The sequence below is a fragment of the Oryctolagus cuniculus genome, chromosome 3 (genome assembly GCF_964237555.1).
Source record: "Oryctolagus cuniculus chromosome 3, mOryCun1.1, whole genome shotgun sequence".
NCBI lineage: Eukaryota > Metazoa > Chordata > Mammalia > Lagomorpha > Leporidae > Oryctolagus > Oryctolagus cuniculus.
This window is the reverse complement of record NC_091434.1, coordinates 36,605,795-36,623,981: the sequence shown is the minus strand read 5'-3', so window position 1 is coordinate 36,623,981 and position 18,187 is coordinate 36,605,795. Positions and strand designations below refer to the sequence as shown.

The 18,187-nt window shown below is 41.4% G+C and overlaps 1 protein-coding gene across 6 annotated transcripts in view; it reads right to left on the bottom strand.

Annotated features, from left to right (window-relative positions):
- RAPH1 (Ras association (RalGDS/AF-6) and pleckstrin homology domains 1) overlaps positions 1 to 18,187 on the bottom strand; it is a 159,865-nt gene that overhangs the window by 48,676 nt on the left and 93,002 nt on the right. For 5 of the 6 annotated variants that reach the window (XM_051848255.2, XM_070070347.1, XM_070070343.1 and 2 more), the window contains 6 exons: positions 17,943 to 18,008; positions 16,253 to 16,396; positions 15,630 to 15,740; positions 5,271 to 5,369; positions 4,516 to 4,636; positions 1,746 to 1,888 (listed from right to left, as the gene is read on the bottom strand). In XM_051848255.2, coding sequence (XP_051704215.2) covers positions 1,746 to 1,888; positions 4,516 to 4,636; positions 5,271 to 5,369; positions 15,630 to 15,740; positions 16,253 to 16,396; positions 17,943 to 18,008 — 684 coding nt within the window. Of the gene's footprint in view, positions 1 to 226; positions 303 to 1,745; positions 1,889 to 4,515; positions 4,637 to 5,270; positions 5,370 to 15,629; positions 15,741 to 16,252; positions 16,397 to 17,942; positions 18,009 to 18,187 lie in introns of all 6 variants that reach the window. The other variant, XM_070070346.1, reaches the window with a different exon arrangement.

Here is an 18,187-nt window from a genome sequence, read left to right as displayed (position 1 = left end):
AGGATCCAAGATAAACCATTTGGTTTCAAGTAAGAATGGCATCTGATTAGCATGGAGAATGCTTGGGTTAGTGAACTAGAAGGCTCGTGATAGGGCTCAATTCTAATGCCCATCAGGACACTCAGGTTTCCCTTAAAAATTACACCTCAAGGTAGAAGTATTAGTCTGTAAAATCCAGTTATAGGAGCCACCCAGGTTAATGTGTTTCCACAGAACAGCCCCTGACCTTAACTTGACCCTGTCTTGGCTGCTTCAGGGGTGCGGACCTTAGCTGCGCTGGCCTTCTCATTGGGCACCTGAGCCTGAGGTAACAGGGAAGAAACACAGGGGGATCAGGACACAAGCAAACGTCAGTGCTGCACACGCGGCAGCGCGTGCGCCTTCCCAGCTCCATGCGTGGACAGACCACGCTGAGCTCGGAGCATCTGGGCTTTTGTTGCCCTTGGCCTTACACGTACCAAGAACGTAGCTTCATGACTTAAAGTGCACACGGATCTCACCATGAGTCATTCACTAAGGCAAAGAATTTTTCTGTAGTCAATTAGCAAACCAGCTTCTCCAGTGTGTACTTAGAATATCTGCTCCATCCAAACTGATTAAATGGGAGGAGGGAGAGAGAGCTATTTGTTAAAAGTCTGAGTCTCTGGTGAGGGAGTTGGTGTCAGCACGCTGAGAATTCAGGTCATTAGAACCAGTTCTCAAATATTCGCTGCTGAGGGAACTGCAGCGGATGCCTGCCCACCCTCTCCAGGTAATCAACCTCTGTAGAACTAGAAAACACATGTATTTTAAGAAATAAATAAGTTTAAATGTCCATTTATATCTCTTTTGTAATTGTACTTCATGTGTAAGTGACTCAGACCAAATGAACAACAACAATCAAAATGATCCCTGGGAAAACCCCGAGACTGTCAGGCCAGAGGCAATGCTGGGCTCAGGATGAGGTGAGCGCGGCGTCATCAAGTGGGGGCTGCAGCAGGTCACACTGCCCACAGAACTAGAGGCTCTGCGGGCACTGCTCAAAGTTCGGGAAGAACAGATAAAAATCTGAAATCCGTGCATATGAGGAGTCTTCAAGAAGTTCACAGAAAATGTGTATTATGAAAAAACCACGTAAGGATTTCAGAATTTTTTTGCTACATCATCTTTTCATTCTGTTTTTCCATGAACCTTCTGAAGTAGCCCTGACTGGACAGAGGACTACCATGTTTTTCAACTGCACTTTAAGAACCGCTGTGTTTTTCCAAATATTATCTACAGGCTTACAGTAAGTACACTCATCCTTCAGTGCCACTAAACAATCTACCTGCAAAGCTCAGGAATCCAACATCTAAGAGTACAGCAGAATCAGAGAAAATCCATCCATAAATGTCAAAAAGAAAAGGAAGATAAAGGATGGGTCTGAATATATTTAACTATGAATAAAAACTAGGTGTAAGCAGCTTCTCTGGAATGTATTTAGGTCACTGCTACTACTCATCCAAATAAAGGAGTTAAGCTGCCAGGGTTTGTTTAATTTTGCGATCTTAGGTCATTTGGGTCAGTTTGCAAATACTCATTTCCAAGGGGCAGTCAGAGCAACAGGTCTCTGTGAAACAGTTCCACGTATTATCTTCATGAAAACTGAAGATTAAAGATAACTGAAATAGGACCAAAACAAGATTCCGAATAAAGGAATAAGAGAGTAGGCAGCTAGCCCCAGGGAACAGGGCCAATGTTTCTATGTGAATTAGGCGGTGTGTTACCTTGCTGGACTCTTCCAGCTGAGTGCCTCGCTTCCAGGCTTCAGAGAAGATGGAGCTCACGGCGCTCTGGGAACGGACGTGTCCTGCGGGCTGGGTGTCCGAGACGCCACTATCAGACTGATTAGAGTGATTCGACTGAGACTCTGTTGACGACAGTTTCCAAAAAATGTAATTAAGTCCATCAGCATTATTGTAAAAGTATGAATATGGATGTGCAGAGCTTTTACAGAAAGCCAAATGCCATATACAATAGCAAGTTCATCTTAATCCACTCGTGATCAACCAGCCAGTATTTTCCACTAGAAAACGGGGAATCTTGGATTCTTTTTAAACAGTTCACCATCACAACTATAAAAGATTTACATTGTTGGAATCCTGACAACCCGTTTTTCATGAAATCAACTTCTAAAAAGTTAAAGATTATCTATGAACCATCAATGGGGGGGGTCCTCATTATGTGGAGAAACAGGCTATTTACTCTCCCTACCCCAGGCCATCTCAGAACTATATCCAAAAGATTCAACTCATATACAGTAATTACGTGTTTTTGATCAACAATACTTAGAATTTGAATTCCAAGTGAGAAATGTGTTTCCTGGAGACCCAGGTGTTGGTCCAGTAGGCCAGCAGGCATGCCATAGCCTGGCCCTCCAGTAAGGCACAGAAAGGTGTGAGCAGGGCCTGTGGGAAGGGCTGAGTGAATGGTGTCTCTCAACAGACAGACGGGCTAAGAGAACTGGCATGCTTGTTTCCCTGGACTTCAGGTCAGGTCAAACAACCATGCAGATGCTCCTATCTCAATGCCCAGCATTTCGTGGAAACTCAGCTGTGAAAGGTGATCCCATTCAATCACTCTGTGATGGGTGAGTGTTACTGGATTGCAGTATTAACTAAGTTCAGCCCAGTTAGCCAGTAAAGTCAGATGCAACAGCCACAAAGAAATCCTAAACCCGAACTTCTCTGGATAAAGTTAAGAAAATCCTTTGAAAGAAAATGAAAGCCATGTGAAATAAAACCTCTCTTCTTTCTTGGTGGTTCAATAGCTGAGTAGTTTTGGAAAACCTACAACTTCACTAGCCTCATTTATCATCTCTATTTAGTATCTAGGACAACAGCCAAATAGGACAGGAGGCTGAACTCATGAACCCTTGAGCTCTCCTCAACATTAATATATTTGATTTTATGGTTTACATAAACAAGTCTGCCCAACACGTCACAAAAAGTATATGAATGATGCTGGAGTGGGAAAAGGCATTGTGCCATTTCATAAAATGTGGAGGTACTTGACTTGTTAAGTGCTATATATGTATGTATTTTAAATATTAATCTTTTCTCAAGCATCTATCCCTTAAATTTTGTTTTCTAAAATCCTGTCGATGGGGAGAGTGGTGCAGCAGTTAAGGACATCACTTGGGTAGCCCATGTCCCATGTTGGAGTGCCTGGTTCAAGTCCACAACACTGTTCCCAACTCCACGTCCTGCTGATGTGTACTTTGGGAGGCAACAAGTGATGGCTCACATAGGTGGGCCTCTGCCACGCAGGGAAGATCTGGGTGGAGCCCCAGCTCCTGCCTGTGGGCGTGTGGGGAATGAACCAGCACAAGGGCTATCGGTCTGTCTTGTCTCTGTGGATCTCTCTACCTCTCAAGTGGAAAACAACAATCACTATTTGAAATCCCACTTGCTACACCCTTGTCTTTTCAATCCATCTTCCTGAAGATACTTTTTCCATTTTAATAAAAGTGCAGTTTTAAATATTCACATATTAGATATTTGGTTATTAGAACAGCTTATTACTATGGTGTTGTCACAAATAAGGAGCTAATACTGGGTATGTTACTATTAACTCCATATGTTAGTCAGATTTCATCAGCTTTTTCCTAATGTTCTTTTTCTGACTCAGGATGCCACACCACAGTCAGTAGCATGTTTGGTATGACAGTTTGGCAAATGGTGAGAAACCAGGACCTCACTGTCCCTGGGATGTCACTGCTTCTTAGCCCCTCAGGGGACAGAACCAGGGTATACATGCAAGTATACATTAACCCAGGTATATATACTTCTGAATTTGTTTTATATTTACTTGTTTATAAACAAGTCATATCTTGTTTTTAAACAAATACTATTTAATGTGATTTTTTTTTCACTAAAAACATGCCAGAACAATAAAAATATTGCTTTTAGAGGATATGAATACTCAAGGAGCATTTGAAGGGAAAGAAGCATTAATCTTAACAGATGGTAACAGTATACTTGTTTAAATGATATGGAATCTCAAGATAAGCACCTTCTGAGTATCACTGATTTCCCGTGAGAATGTAAGAAAGTCTGATGTTAAGTGGCTTCCTGAACTGTGATACTGAATTAGTTCCATGAATCTCCTTCTACTGCAATGTCAGGAAGCCTGTGTGGTGGGAGGCCAGTTTCACCAGGGATTCTGACTCCCCAGAGCAATTTCTTTGACAGATTACACATTAATAGTTGTTTTTCAGCTGTTTGAGTTTTAATGAATTTTATTAATATAAATACCCCAAATTCCTGGATTTAGAAGTTTATATGCTGATTTTCCATTTCAAATTCATTTGTAACTACCCAAGATAATGTCCTCTCTAACAAATAAAAATTAAAAAAGCATCTGTTGATTAGGATTTAGAAATTAGGCATAGCTCTGGTTTCTAAGAATCCAGCTGAAATTATCAGGTCAACTATCAGTCCCTCGAGGCTTTCATAATAAAAAAGTGAAGTGATGCTGCCAAGCATTTAGAACTACCTGGGATGCTGGAGGAACTGGATCCTGATTTGATGCTAGAGCTGGATAAGGAAGTCCAGTCATAAGCAGACTCTGTCCTCTTCAAGGCTTCTTGATAGTTCACGTAGAGCTGCTTCCCATACTAAAGTGAAGGCAGTGAATGATTATATCTGAACTCTGCTAGGTAGGTCTGACACAGAAGGATGAAGTGGGAGAGAGGGACACTTTGCACTTACTGATTCATAGTTTGTAGTAAAATTAACACCAATAAGACTTCAAAACATCATTTAATATCAATAAATTATAATCTCTTATTTTTCCTCATTTTGAGAAAGGCAGTAAGAAGTCAACACTTGATTCTAATTTATATTCACTATAAACATTTTTTCATCCCAAATTCTCCATCCTCAGCACTATTCAGGATATTGCTCTGAATTGGGTTGGTATATGATCATTATTCAAGTAGTCAATCAAAAAAATTTATTTTCCTCTGGCTAAATCCTGCTGTGTTAGAATCATGTAGTACACTCCCCAAAGCCAAAATGAATCACTCTGATGCTATCCAAGCTTTTATCAACAGTATTATTCCACAGATACTAACTGTTGAAAGTTTAATCTATTAAGAAGGAAAAAAGGCAGCAAACATGAAACTTAGGCCTGAGAAAACTAGACACTAACAAAATAATGAACATGAAATAATCAGGGAAATGTAACAACAAGCAAAACTGTATCATTCAACACCTCTTAGTCCATCATCAAACCAAAGGGAAACTGACCTTGGCAATGCGAATTCCATTGACCCACTGATGCAGTGTCCTCACATCATCACAGCAAAGGTATTTGATATACTGAGATTTCTTCTGGATCTGTGGGTGCTACAGGATTAAAAGCAAAATCCAACTAAGTCCCTTGGAGAAAAAAATCTATCAAGGCTTAAACATATCTTTGCAAGTTCAAAGCTTATATATACCCTGGCAAATTAGAGTAATGGCCAATCTGTATTTCTTGTTTGGCCATAAGACCAAATAAAGTGTTTCTTAAGAATTTTTATGAAGTGAATGAGAAAGAAACATGCAAAATTTTAGATCAAGATATCCAAATTACCTTCACATCTTGGAAAATCCTCAAATATCTCTTCTACATTTCAAAGAAATAAAGTCCATTAAGGTTGATAAAGTTCATAGAATTCTCAATATTTAAGACTATGAAAAGACAGTGTTTGATTTCACTTTGAACCTACTATGATGGGTTCAGAAAACTCCAAAAGACACAGGGTCTTTGGTAAAGCTTTCAGGGATTCTCTGGAGGTGAACACTGGGCATTTAGGACTAGAGCTTGTGGTCACTCAGACGAGTATGGCCTTGTAGGATCCTCTAACAACCAAACTTCAGGCCTGCAGCACGTGCCCACAGCAGAACAAGCAGCTTTTCAATGGCATCATCGTATTTAGTTTCCAGAACTCACTGTACTTTTCAGCTGCGGCTTGGAAGAGAGGTGGCTCACTTGACCATGGCTATAAAATGCATGTGTTAGGAACAGATTTAAGGTATTTTAACTTCACGGGGGCTCAATCTTTGGAAGAAAAGCTTCATTCTGGATGTAATGACCTATGATTACCTTTCTTTTTAGTCACTCTGAAAAATTCTTAAATGTATATATTCTATTGTTAAAAAAACAGCAGCTTTAAAAGAATTTAGTTTTCACAAAATTCCACAACCACATTCATTTGTCATGAAAATCCTTATATTCTCAATACAATAGGAATAGATGGTCACCAATAAAAGTCACTAAAATTATCTGCAATATTACTGATCATTCATCTGGTCTACATTGAAAGGGAAAAAATGTAAATTCATTTATCCTATTCATTGCCTTGCAGAACTCAACTCCTCTAATATAACATTTAGCACCAAAACTACTTGCTTGTTGAGGGAGATAGTCAAAGTCTTAAAGAATAAATCCCTATGGCTAACATTTTATGTAATAGCATAAAATTACATTTTATGTAATAGCATAGCCAAAATGAGACCTTAAATTATAATTTCACAGCTAGATTTACTTTACCATAGGCACAGTAAACAGGCAAATCCTCCGTTTCAGACCAAACAAAGGGAAAGTTTTCAAGTGCGGACATAGCATTCCTAATGGGCACTGTCTACCTCACAAAAACCCACTATCAGAACGTACCTGTGACTACAGACATCTAGTTTAGGCCTCCGAGATTAGAGATGGGATTTAAGCAGCCCCTTGACTTGCATCCTCTGGTCTGCTTTAACAAAAATCAGGAGGAGGAAGCTAGGCTGCAGAAGCAATGTAAAGATAGGTGGCAGGCCAATTAATGGCTGTCTCACACAGTGATCTGCCCTCAAAGAGACCCAACAGGCCAGTCCACTGCAGTGACTTTCAAGGTGGAAAGCTAGGGCTTCAGCAGAAGTCAGCTTATGAAGAGCCCTGGCAGCTCTGCCAGCCAAGAGCTGGATCACTGGAAATGGACCTGCCCTGGAGTCGAAGGACGCTGCTGAGGGGATGGCCAAGTAGGGTCAGCAACACTGCAGGCAGAACTGTAAATTTCCTGTTAGAGATGCTGCCTGCATTCACCTGGCCAGCTAGGTAGTCAAAGTCAACCGGGTGCCTTCCCCAAGGAGGTTCACACCTCCCTTATGGTGTAACCATGTTAAGACATAGATAGGTCTGGGCCTCATAACTGGCAAGGCCTTAAAGCTCACTTAATTATTAACAGGCCCCTTCTGTCAGGTTCTGTTTGCCTCTCAATTGGAAAACTTATTCGTGTTTAGGGAGCAGCACTGTTAGGTTCTCCAATAATGACTCTGTCCTTTGTTCTAGACCCTGTCTAGCCCACTTGGGCCTCATTCCTTTGTAATCATAGCCTCTACTCTAACATCAATGGCTCTACTCCCGACCTGTGTGTATTGATGGTCCTCTCCCCCACTTAATGCTGTATGATTGTTCAGAATTTCTCTACAGACAAACCCCTCTACCTGCAAAAGATGAGTGGCTTTTCCCCTGGTCTTGGTTGGGATCAGCTTTAACCATGTCCATCAGACAGTCTTCACAAGGGTCCAGAGACTGCCCTCATTTCCTCTCCTCTATGAAATCTTCTCATTACTTGGTTAATGCCTCTCTTAGGATTCCATTTGCTAGTCTCACCCTGTCTTTTATACTACCATGTCTGGTAAAGTGTTTACAGAAGATGATAATGGAACGAACCAAGGCCTTCACCAACCAGGCGGTCAACCAAATGCTGCTACAGGGATATACTCAGTTCCCCACTCAGGAGACAGTGGCTTGAGACATCGCCCCATACCAGCAGGGAGTAGCTCTAAAGACAGGTCATTGTTCCTCTATTGCTCCTAGACTTTGGGGGCTAATGTAATCCCATACAACTCTTGCTTTATAAAAAACAAAAGTAGTGAAATGCTAGTAAAATGGGTAAGTGTTGTTATCTATGGCGCCATCTACACCCTGGACACCATCCTAGACTCTAGCTCCAACCACCATTGTTGGAAGCCAGGTGACCACATGGCCCAACCTCCGGTGTCAGCACCACCCCCATCCTAATGGGATTCACTGATCCTACTTCCCTGCCTGCCCCCCAGCAAAATTTTAAGAGGACCTGTCCCTGAACACATGGCGCTCTCTGTCTCTTGATCTCTCTCTCATGCTCTCCTTCTCCCTCTTTTCCTTCTTCACCCCTTCTCTCCAGTCTGTTGGGTTTCCCCACCAATAAGCCTTGTCCCTTATAATTAAAAAAAAGAATAAATCCCTAACAATAAGAGATTGGCAAATGAACACTGAATAGGTCTCTCCTCTGACAATATATAGGTCCTCTACCGAATTTATTCTTTGTTCATATAATAAATATAATTTACCACCATATAATAAACCACCATAGCAATCTTGAAAGAGCAAAGCAGGATAGCAAGTGGTATTTCTTGGTAAAAGGAAGAAGGGGAGTTTTACCTCAATTCACTCAACATTTACTGAACAAGAACTATTTGCCAGATGATTCAACTAGGTTTTGGGATACAGTGATAACCAAAACAGAATGTCCTTGACCTTAACAAGTCACAGTTTGTGCTGCAGACTGGGTAACTGAAAGTGAGCCTTCTCTGTGTTGCCAAGTAGGGTTGGAAGTCTGTTTGCTGCTTTGTGGAGGCACTGTTTCTTGGACAGGCCTCAGAGATCAGAACAAGGGCTACAGGGTAGCTTCTTTACCACCACCTGCCTTTTGGTTACAAACTTTTTAAAAAAGATTCATTTATTTATTCGAAAGGCAGAGTTGGGGGTGGGGTGGGGAGAAAGCAGAGTATCTCCCATCCACGAGTTCATTCCCCAAATGGCTGCAGAAGCCAGTGCTGGACCAGGTTGAAGTCACAGCCTGGAACTCCATCTGGGTCTCCCATGTGGCTGGCAGGAGCTCAGTCATTTACACCATCTTCTGCTGCCTTCCTGGGTGCAACGACACAGAGCTGGATCAAGAAGAGGAGCAGCTGAGACACAAAGCAGCACTCGTAAGGGATGCTGGCACTGTGGGCAGTGGCTCATCCAGTTGTGTCAAAACACTGGCCCTTTTTTTTTTTTCTTCTATTTTATTTACTTGAAAAGCAGAGTTCCAAACAGGGGTAGGGAGAGAGAGAAACAACTCTTCCATTCGTTGGTCTACTGCCCAAGTGGCCACAACAGTCGGGGCTGGGCCAGACAGAAGCTAGGAGCCAGGAGCTTCATCTCAATTTCCCATGTGGGTGCAGGGGCCCAAACACTTGGGCCACCTTCCGCTGCTTTTCCAGGCATATTAGCAGGGAGCTGAATGGAAAGCAGAGCAGCAAGGACTTGAACTGGTACCCAGTTCGCAGGTGGCAGCTTAGCCTGTTGCACCATAGTGCCATTTTTTGAAAGACAGAAGGAGATAGAGACGGAGATCTTCCATCTGCTGGTTCACTCCCCAGATGCCGATAACAGCTGGGTCTGGGCTAGGTCAAAGCCAGGATCCAGAACTCAAATGAGGTCTCCCACATAGCTAGCAGGAATCCAAATACTTGGGCAATCCTCCTGCCTCCCAAGGCATGCATTAGCAGGAAGCTAGAATGGGAAATGGAGCTGGGACTCGAACTCAAGCATTCTGATAAGGGATGTGGGCATCCCAAGCAGCATCTTGCCCCTAGAAACCATTTTTGATGGAGGGGAATTCAGCTGCTGTAGAAACCCTGCCTGTGTGTGTGTGTGTGTGTGTGTGTTTATGCGTATGCGCGCGCACTCACTTCTATTCAGTCTTTACATAAAGAAGGTGCTTTGTTTTTAAAATCAACAAAACAAAAGGGGTAAACTAAGAGAACTTATCTCTATCCTTCTCTCCTCATCCCTTTAACCTGGGAATCCAGGTAATACCCTAAAGAGTACTATAATATAATTACTTGGTACTTTTAAGTCACACATCAGATTACTTTCTAGTTTAAAGTATTTTTGGAACCTTCAAAATTCTTCATTCACATAATAAAGGCATTCCTAACTTTCCTTATGGTCATGCACGCTCTGTATCAGTACCTTAGAAGGTTGCCTATTCCGCTAATATGCTGTTATTTTTAGTATCAGTGGCATTTACTGAGCACTTACTATGGATCAGACACTATGTGAAATAGTCCAGAGCACTCCATCCCTGTGAAAACTCTGAGTTACATGGTATTGTCTCCACATTCTGAGAAGAAAGCAAGGCATGTGACAGCACTTAAAATTGCTCTCAGTAAGTAAACAACTGGGATTTGAATCCAGGCAATTTCATTCCAAGGCCACAAACCTATTATGACACTGTACTTTTTCCCCCCAACATTATTAGGATAAAATCTTCCTCTGAATTTCCTGCTTCTGCATCTCTTTTCCCCACAGTATTATACTACCACTTCCAAAATCACACAAGGGCTAAGAGTAAGTATGAAAGAGACCTTCACTGCTAAAATCTAGAAGCCCAAAAGCAGATTCTTAAAAATCCCAATGAGAATATATAAAGAACCCTGGATTACTTCTGTGCTATCAGATTACTTTTCTCTGTTTATGCAAAAACTAGGGTTAGAGAGCTAACTCCCGTCACTAGAAGTGGTACTCTAAAACTGCAGTCCAAAGAGAGAGTATGTATACTATACCTCAAAGGAGAACAAGTGAGTATGCACACTATCCCTATCACTTTGTACATACAGAACTTGAGAATTAATTCTTACACTGGCATATAAGAAGTTCAAAAATAAGACTAGTTATTCACCCTATTTCTTCCAGGATTATCACACACAGCATATTTCTATTAGAAGCAGTGCTTTAAAGTTCATTTCAGGAGCAATCATGGGGGCACAGTGGGTTAAGCTGCTGCCTGTGCTGCCGGCATCCCAGAGTGCTGGTTAAGGTCCCAGCTGCTCCATTTCTGATGCAGCTCCCTGCTAGCGTGCCTGGGAAAGCAATGGGCAATGGCTTCAGTACTTGGATCTCAGACACCCATATCGGAGACCTGGATGGAGTTCTAGGCTCCTGGTTTCCTGGACCAGCCCTGGCTGTTGCAGTCATTTGGGGAGTGAGCCTATGGATGGAAGATCTGTCTTCTTCTACCTGTAGTTCTGCCTTTCAAATAAATAAATCTTAAAAAAAAATTCATACTCCTTCCCTAAGAGCAAACCACTTTTCCCTTTCTACCTACTATACTAAATTACTCTGCCTCATCTTTAAAAATTTACTACATAGAGAGGAGCAGGTGTTTGGTGCAGTGGTTAAGAGGCTACTTGGAGCCGGTGCCACGGCTCAATAGGCTAATCCTCTGCCTGCGGCACCGGCACACTGGGTTCTAGTCCCAGTTGGGGTGCCAGATTCTGTCCTGGTTGCCCCTCTTCTAGTCCAGCTCTCTGCTGTGGCCTGGGAGTGAAGTGGAGGATGGCCCAGGTTCTTGGGCCCTGCACCGCATGGGAGACCAGGAAAAGCACCTGGCTCTTGGCTTCAGATCAGCGTGGTGCGCCGGCCACAGTGGCCATTGGATTGGAGGGTGAACCAATGGCAAAAGGAAGACCTTTCTCTCTGTCTCTCTCTCTCTCACTGTCCACTCTGCCTGTCCAAAAAAAAAATCTTGGGACACCTGCATTCCATATTGGTGTGCCTGGGTTCCAGTCCTGGATGCTGCTTCTGATTGCAGCTTCCAAGTGATGGCTCAAGCACTTGGGTCCCTATCACCCACATTCGAGACCTGGGTTGAGTTCCTGGCTTTGGTGTGCCCAGCCCTGGCTATCACTTTTGAGCACTTGGAGAGTGAACTTTACCAAAAATATATATAACCAAACAAAAAATAAATACTTTAAAGGAGAGAGAGGAAAAGAGAGGCAAAAGCACAAAGACATACAAAGTACCCATCCACTGGTTCACTGCTCAAATGCTTCTAATGGCCACTACAAGGCCAGTTCAGAGCTGGGAGCCTGGAACTCAATCCAGGTATCATGCACAGGTGGCAGGGACTCAATCACTTGCGCCATCACTACTTCTTCCCAGTCTGCAGGAAGTCAGCAGGTCAGGAAGCTCCAGGAAGCTGGACTCAGGCACCCTGATGTGGAATGCGGGTGTCTTAACTGCGAGGCTAAACACTCATCCTCCCAATTTCTTTTGCACCAAAATAAACTTATCTTTTAATCTCATATTCCCATAAAGTTTCAGAAATATTCTAAAATTATCAAATTCTATAAATAAACTTTTCCTACCATTATTATTAATCTTTTAGAAAATAAATTATCAACATTTTCTTTTTACAGTGTGTATATATTTCCCCTATCCTGCATTTCACTGGAAGACTCACACTGAGGCTGATAAAGTAGTTAAATTTGCATTAAACATTTTGCCACAGCATAATTTTATTTGTTGGAACTCACATGCTCAAGAATAATATTTACACAGGCAAAATCTAGTAAAGGCTTCACGGGAAAAAAGGAATGCCATTTTTATGTTTTATTTCCCATCTGCTGGTTCACTCCACAAATGCCTGTAACAGCCAGGATTGCGCAAGGCCAAAGCCAACAGCCAAGAACTCGATCTGGATCTCCCACATGGGTAGCAGGGACCCAACCATGTCAGTCATCACTGGCTGCTTCCCAGGGTGAAATCCAGAAGAAATCTGGACTTGGAAGTGGAGCTGGAACTAGAATGCAGCCACTCTAACACTGGATGGGCGCATCCCAAAATGACACCAAATACTTACCCCAAGACATGTCTTTAAATCCTAACATTTGGGGGCTGGTGCTGTGGGGTAGCAGGTTAAACCAACCTCTGCAGTGCCAGTATCCCATCTGGACCCCTGTTCAAGTCCCAGCTGCTCCTCTTCTGATCCAGCTCCCTGCTGATGTACCCACGAGAGTAGCAGAAGATGGCCCACGTATTTGGGCCCCTGAACCCACGTGGGAGACCAAGCGGCACTTGGCTCCTGGCTTCGGATCAGCCCAGCTCCAGCCATTGCAGCCATTTGGGGAGTGAACCAGAAGATGGAAGGTCTTTCTCTGTCACCCTCCCTCTCTCTTTCCTTGTAACTCTGCTTTTCAAACAAATAAATCCTAGTATTTGCATGGCTTTGGGCAGATGGATTCATCTACCTCAGTTTTCACACCTGGGAAGTAGGGACAGACTTGAGACCAATTTGTCTTAGTGTGCCTAGTGCAGGCCCATTACCTTAAAGTTCTTCAGTAAGTGGTAGCCATTATTTTTACTATTTCTATCTAGCAGTATGCTTTTCATTCTAATACAGTGAATATTTTTGATATAAAAATGAGTTTAGGTTCACTAAAAACAAATATTGAATACAAAATTTATTACTATAAAATAAACAGAAGAAAAAAGGCTTAGCACAAAAATATTCTGAACCTGAGAATTCTGTAGTTGCCAAAGGGATTAAATAATAGTTTGGCCTGGTGGTTAAGACACCAGTTAGGATGCTTGTGTCTCCATCAGAGTCCCTGGTCCAATATTCAGCTCTGGCTTCTGACCCCAGCTTCCTTCCTAATGTAGATCTAAGAAGGCAGTGATGACAAGTCAAGTAACTGAGTTTCTGCCATACATGTGGGAGAGCTGCCACACACGTGGGGATTGAGTTCCCAACTCGTAGCTTCAGTCCAGCCTTGCCCTAACTGTTGCCAGCATTTGGAAAGGCAGCAGATGGGATTATTCTCTGATTTAAAAAAATATGTAAATATGTAATATATTTATATAGTATATAAATTAAAATGTATTACACTTCTATAAATTAAAAAGTTAGTGATCATAATTAACATCGGTTGCAGCAGATGCTGTTGGTTGCCTTGCCTACAGCTATCTGCTCTTCCCTACATCTTTTCTGCCAGAACTGCACCCCTTCCCCAGCACCCCACACCCATGTCCTTCATGGGGCGAGTTCTGACTCATCTCAGCCAACCACAGTAACCTTGTTTTGAACATAGTGGATTAAGCAACTTTGTACTGACTTTTTAAAAATGATTTGCTCCCAGGGGTGGGCACAGTAGTTAAGTCACTACTTGGGATGCCCACACGCCCTGTCAGAGTACTTGGTTTGATTCCTGGCTCTATTCTTCTGTTATCTAGCTTCCTGCTGGTGCACAATCTGGAAAGCAACAGATGATGGCTCAAGTACTTGAGTCCTGCCACCCACATGAGAGGCCTAGATTGAGTTCCAGGCTCCTGGCTTTGGCCTGCCCAAGCCCTAGCTGTTTCAGGCATTTGGGGAAAAAACAAGTAGATGGAGGGTTCTGTTTCTCTGCTTTTCAATAAAAGAAAATAAATAAATATATGAATAATAAAATGTAAAAATGTTTTAAAAAAGTATTCATTCCTAAAAGTAACTGGAATGGTACAGCAGTATTTGCCAAGAAAGGATTATTTAATAAGAGGCTGACATAACAGTATGCCAGATTTTGTCAATCAAAATCTCACCTCCACATCCTAGATAAATGCTATGCTCCAAACCCAACTAACAATTCTCAAAGAAAAGTGAAATCAAATGTGATGACATAAACATGTAAAGCTAAGTAATTATCAAGGGGTTACTTTGATGGAACCAATAAGAAAAAATTATATCATTAATTTTCCCAAATTCTTATATGTTGTCTTTATCAATTTCCAATGATCATTAAACATAAACTAGAAATATCAGTTCTTCTCAAAAGAATAGCTACAATGTGTGAGATGCTCACAAGCTTGGATAAAGGAGAAAAAATAATCTCCCCCAAAACAGCTCAGATAGGTCATAATCCATGCATGAGAGCTCATGGCTACGTTCAAGGAAAAAAGACAAAAATTATTTCTGGATGGATGAGACCCAGTCTCTTTTGAAGTTGGGTGCCCTCTGATGGTTATGCTGAGTAAGGACAGGAAGAAAAAAAAGTGTTCCACATTTGGCTCTAAGTTTTCCTAAAATAAGCCTGCTATTAAATGAATCTCAAATTTATAATGAACTTTATTTCACAGATTATGATTCAATGCTTACAACTCAACATGTACCACGTACCCACTCCTTATTAAATTAACCTAATTAAGGGCTCATTGGCTAAAGACCGGCTGTGGCATATGCTGCTTTTCCTTACCATCTTTTTTTTTTTTTTATTTTTTTTTTTTTTTTTATTTTTTTTTTTTTTTGACAGGCAGAGTGGACAGTGAGAGAGAGAGAGACAGAGAGAAAGGTCTTCCTTTGCCGTTGGTTCACCCTCCAATGGCCGCCGCGGCCGGCGCGCTGCTGCCGGCGCACCGCGCTGATCCGATGGCAGGAGCCAGGAGCCAGGTGCTTTTCCTGGTCTCCCATGGGGTGCAGGGCCCAAGCACCTGGGCCATCCTCCACTGCACTCCCTGGCCACAGCAGAGGGCTGGCCTGGAAGAGGGGCAACCGGGACAGAATCCGGCGCCCCGACCGGGACTAGAACCCGGTGTGCCGGCGCCGCTAGGCGGAGGATTAGCCTAGTGAGCCGCGGCGCCGGCCTTCCTTACCATCTTTCACTGTTCCTTTTTTAAAACCCACCAAGGAAAAATAGCATACTTGAGGGAGTTTTAAACTGTTCTAAGATGTGCAGTAAGCTTTGCTCTGTTTACCACCAATTAAAATTCCTAAAGAGATCTATGTTTACCTTCAGCACCAAACAGTAGTCTGTAGGTGCTTTGTACTTGTTCCGATAGTCCTGGCCATAATAAACATTGACGTGATCCAACTGGAGAAAGCACACCAGATCCCGAGAGACCTAAGATAAAACATCCGAAAGACTGAATGAACGAACACCAATGCACAAACAAGCAAATGTCCTACCTGGTAATGGCTTCTAGTTCAGTATCAACTTCGCTAAGCAGAAATTGCTGCTATTTTGCAGAAGACAATGAGAGTCTCTGTAAACGCTTTTCTTTAGTCTAGAACGCAGCAAAAAAGGCAGTCCATTTCCCTTCATGTCTCGTCATTCATGATGAACACGAAATTGTTTGCAAATATTTGCATTTTAGAAACTTTAAATATGGCATAGTATATAAACTACAATAGTTTAATAAAGCTGTCTGTAAATAACAAGAAAATATCTCATTCAATTCCTATAAATTCATATCTAGAGTAGAGTGATTCTCAACTTAAAACAATATTATGTGTGTGTTCTACATGAGTTGAACCAGATCATAACCTGGATTCGGCTTGCCAGCATGCAAACTGAAATTTAAAGGCAATTAGTGTTAACAAGAAAGTTTCAAAGCCAACTACAGAGGGACACACCTTTGCTTTTCCTTTGGGGACATAGTAGATACCAGATGCTCGTAAGAGGAAATAACGCTTTTTCCAGGACTTCTTGCCATCATCTTTCAACCACAGTACTCCTTCAATCTCTGGTACAGTTACAGAACTTCCACAAAAACATTCCTAAAATAACAAGATGATTTGCAAACATGTAATTCCTAGATTTGAAGAAAAAAGTTGTGCTTATCCCTACAAAATGGCTGGCCCTGTAATAATGGTTAATAAGGAAGTATCATGCTAATTTTATCTCAAATAGAACGTTCTATTCTAAATATGAATGTATTTTTGATCTAGTAAGGCAGTACTGTTTGTGAACCAGAAGACCACGCCTTCGTCATACCCGTGTGACCTCGTGCCCCTATTTGGCCACACCTGGGTGCCCATCACCAGTCAGGTTAATTAACCACCTTTGGAAGTGGGTTAAAAGCTTGGGTGTGTCTGTCCTGCCCTGTTTCCTAGCCTCTTGCCAGGAGGGGACTGTGCCATCCACCCTAGGCTTCCTGGTGCTCAGTATGAACCCCTCTTTCAGATCCTATGCATCTTTTGCACTAAATAAATGCCTAAAATGTAAAAAAAAAAAAAAAAAAAAAAGGCAGTACTAAGATGTTTACTAAGTAAAAATGTCTATCATAAGTTTAATAATGAATTCCTACCTATAAACATCATCAAGTGTTGTAAAACCTAACTTGAAATATGAATTGAATATAATATTACTTAAATGCATGTATAAACTATGGTTATGACAAATTTATTAAAATTATCAGGGCTAACATAAGCATTAAACTTTGTTTTCCTGTAAATTAATAATACATTTACATTAGCTGTCAGGCTGAATAGGAATATATTTTAAAACATGACTAACAATTTTAAAAACGATACAATGTTAAGATAAAGAAGGCATTTATTTTCAAACTATTTAATACAAGGTTGAAAGGAATATAAACATACAATTCTGAATTCTATGATTATGCTTAGTTTAAAACACTAAAAAAAGAATCATGTATTTCTAAAAGGAAAAAAAAAAACCCTTACTAAACACTAACATAGAACACTCTGGGCCTCAACTAGCTTCTTTCTGCCCAAAGTACACAGAAAATTATGAATTTTAGAGGATTTTTACCTACTTATGGCTGTTATCAGTGTGAGAAACTAAATGCTGATCTTCATTTCCTTGGCTGTCCTGTTGTCTGTCAACTCAGGTTTTATTCAGAGTTTTAGGAATACTAACTTTGATTTATTTAAAATTAGCAAAAGCCAAAAATTCAATTATGTTTAAATTTATTAATCTTAAAAATAAGAAGAACATCCAAAAAATGGTCATTATTTTAAAAATTTATTTGAATAATTTAAGGATAATGCTTAAAGCATTTGTAAACAGCTAATACACATTCAAATTCTTCTCTGGGTGGGCAGATAACAACACAACCACATCCTTCACAGCCCTTTCTCCCATCAGCAGTCCCTGAGCCTTACTCCTTGTTGGCCACTAGAATATCGCTAGGTAAAATAGCAGCTTTTAAGAAATTCTTCAGTGGCCTAATGTGTTCATACAAACAGTTAGTTCTCTTCCTCATGCTATCAAAGAAAATAGGAATTTCTATTTACAACTGTGACTACAAATACAGTTTTACAAGGCATGCAGGAAATAAAATGGGGGTAGAGATCATACCTCCAACAGCACTTCTTTGTTTCTGTCTGCCATCTCAGCAGTTTCCTTTTTTCCCAGAAGATAATTCTGGAAAACAATGACATGAAAGTTAAAGGACAAACACACTGTATCACTTCCTTGGCACAGGCACCTGTATGATTTCTCGAGTCACTTCCAAGTTCACGGCTGCCAGTATTGCGTGAGGGGAACATTCTTTTGAAAAGCTCCATGAGTATGGGCACAAAACGTTCAACTCTATCCTTCTC